The sequence below is a fragment of the Mobula hypostoma genome, chromosome 1 (genome assembly GCF_963921235.1).
Source record: "Mobula hypostoma chromosome 1, sMobHyp1.1, whole genome shotgun sequence".
Lineage (NCBI taxonomy): Eukaryota > Metazoa > Chordata > Chondrichthyes > Myliobatiformes > Myliobatidae > Mobula > Mobula hypostoma.
The window spans coordinates 253,316,623-253,319,163 of record NC_086097.1 but is presented as its reverse complement, the minus strand read 5'-3'; the positions used below and the strand labels follow the sequence as shown (position 1 = coordinate 253,319,163).

General features: G+C 50.7%; 1 protein-coding gene across 1 annotated transcript in view; it reads left to right on the top strand.

The window, feature by feature from the left end:
- The first annotated feature begins 1,006 nt into the window (after positions 1–1,006).
- The window catches only part of gdf6a (growth differentiation factor 6a), a 27,668-nt gene continuing 26,133 nt past the window's right edge, over positions 1,007–2,541 (top strand). Inside the window, exon 1 of the mRNA XM_063042582.1 lies at positions 1,007–1,349. Coding sequence (XP_062898652.1) covers positions 1,007–1,349 — 343 coding nt within the window. The remainder of the gene's footprint in view (positions 1,350–2,541) is intronic.

Here is a 2,541-nt window from a genome sequence, read left to right as displayed (position 1 = left end):
AGACATAGGAACAGAATTAGTCTCTTTTGCCCCTCGCGTCTGCTCCACAATTTCATCCTGGCTGATTTATTATCTCCCTCAACTCCATTCTCTTGCCTTCTCTCCAGAATCTCTGCGTCCGGACTGAGCAAGAATGTATCAACCACTGCTTTAAATATACCCAATGATTTGGCCTCTGTCGCCGCCTGTTGCAATGAATTCCGCAGATTCTCTGGCTAAGGAAATTCCTCCTCATCTATTTCTAAATGGACGCCCTTCTATTCTGAGGCTGTGCCCTCTGGTCCTAAACTCATCCACTGTAGGGAACATCCTCTCCACATCCACCCTAACGAGGCTCTTCAGTTTTCAATAGGTTTCAATGGGATCGCCACTCATTCCTCAAAACTTCAGCGAGTACAGACCCAGAGCCGACTAACACTCCTCAAACATTAACCCTTTCATTCCGGAAATCATTCTGATGACCCTCCTGTGGACCCTCTCGTGTGTCGACACATATTTTCTTATATAAGGGGCTCAAAACTGCTCACAAAACTCGGTCCGGTCTGACCAATGCTTTATAAAGCATGACATGTTTGCTTTCTATAATCTAGTCCTTTTGAAATGAATGCTAACATTGCATTTGCCTTCCTCACCACTGACTCAACCTGCAAATTAACCTTTAAGGCAGCCTGCCTGCACAAGGAGTCTTAAGAGACGTGCTGTGATGAAACTTTTACACCGAGCGTGCGGTGGGGGTGATTACATTTCTTTGCCTTGGCGGGAGATTGCTGCCCCTCAGGGGGTGGAGAGAACCGCTCTGCCTCCTCCCACTGGCCGAATGGGGGCGGGCAGTGCGCGCCGCCCGGCCAATCATCGGCGGCGCGCTTGCGCGGGTGGGCGGGCCGGCGCGCACGTCGGGGACAGTGGGGCGGTGGACAGGCGGCCGCGGCAGGGAAGTTTAGGTACCGTGCGTTTCTGTGCTTGAAGCGAGCCGCGCCCGGCGGAGCGCCCCTCGAATCCCCTCCGGATGGAGCCGCTCCGAGCCGCTGCCCTTCTCCTGTGCTCGGTCACCTGCTGCTGGTGGGGTTTACAGTGCGTGGAGCCGGCAGCTCTGTCCCCCGCTGCTCCGGGCGCCGCCTCCTCCTCCGGGACAGCGTTCGGCGGCGCGGCGCTCCGAGCGGATGGTACCGTGCGCTCGTTGCCGGTCCAAGGGAGCGGCCACCGGCGGACCGGCGGAGTGACTCCCCACCACTTCATGATGACAATGTACAGGACTTACTCTGCAGCCGAGAAACTTGGACTAAACGCCAGTATCTTCCGCGCTACAAAGTCTGCCAACACGATCTCAAGTTTCGTGGACCAAGCAGAAGGTTGGTCCCGAGCGAAAATCCGTTCCTAGTAACGCTACCCCTGCGAGTCGGACTCCGAGTTCCCTTCCGACCCATCGGATGTTCGGAGCCCGCCGTTACTGCCGGCTGCAGTCCGGGCCACTTTGTGCAGACGGGGTTGTAGCATATTTGCTGATTTCAGGAAAGATCACCGTTTGTGGGGCGGACAGAGGATTGTAGTTTTGAAAAGTTAAATAGAAATAAGACAAGATATTAGTACAATAAGATAATATTAAGTTTGGAATGTCTAATAGCAGACAGCATGCACTTAAGGTGAGAGGAGGTTTAAGTTTTAAGAGATCTGAGATGTGCTATCAGAAGAGGCTTGGTTTTGTAATCTCTGGAGCGGTGGGAACCGAGGGGAGATCTGATTGACGTTTGTAAGATTATGAGAGGCACAGACTGAGAGGCATACGAGTAGACAGACAGTACCTTTTTACCAAAGTTGAAATGTCTAATACCAGACGGCATGCATTGAAGGCGAGAGGGGGTAATTTGAAAGGAGATGTGAGAGGCAAGTCTTTTTTACACAGAGAGTAGTGGGTGCCTGGATTGTGCTGTCCGGGGTGGTGGTAGAGGCAGAGACATTAGGGACGGGGCTTTAAGAGACATTTAGATAGGCGCTTGAATGTAAGGGAAATAGGACATCGTGTTGACAGAAGAGATTAGTTTAGTTGGCCATTTGATTACTAATATAATTGGTTCAGCACAACATTGTGGGCCGAAGGGCCTGTTACTGTTCTATACTAATACGGAGCTATCGGCGTTGTCGCTTCAGACACAATAGGGCACCTTGCAAGGTTTAGCATCTTTCTACGACAACATCGGCGTAATGCTGTTTTTGATTGAGTCTCACATGGGATCACTTGTAACATGAATTTCCAGATAGATTTAAGATATATTTTAAAGTCATCTTAAACAAGCAGAGCCCAACACAGGTTTTCAGCCGGACTCAGAACTACGTTATCAGTGAAGTAGCATTGTCTGTGTCACCCGTGCGTGGGAGCCGGTGTAGTCTGTCCAGTTACCTTCTACAAAGTTTGGCAAAGACAGGCATCACGTTAGTGCGTTTTAAGTATTTATGTTATGGGGATCCCGAGAGTTCAGCGTGATCTCTGCTTTCGTTAAAACGGCGTTCGGCACAGAATGAAACTGCGGATTGATCTTGCTCAAA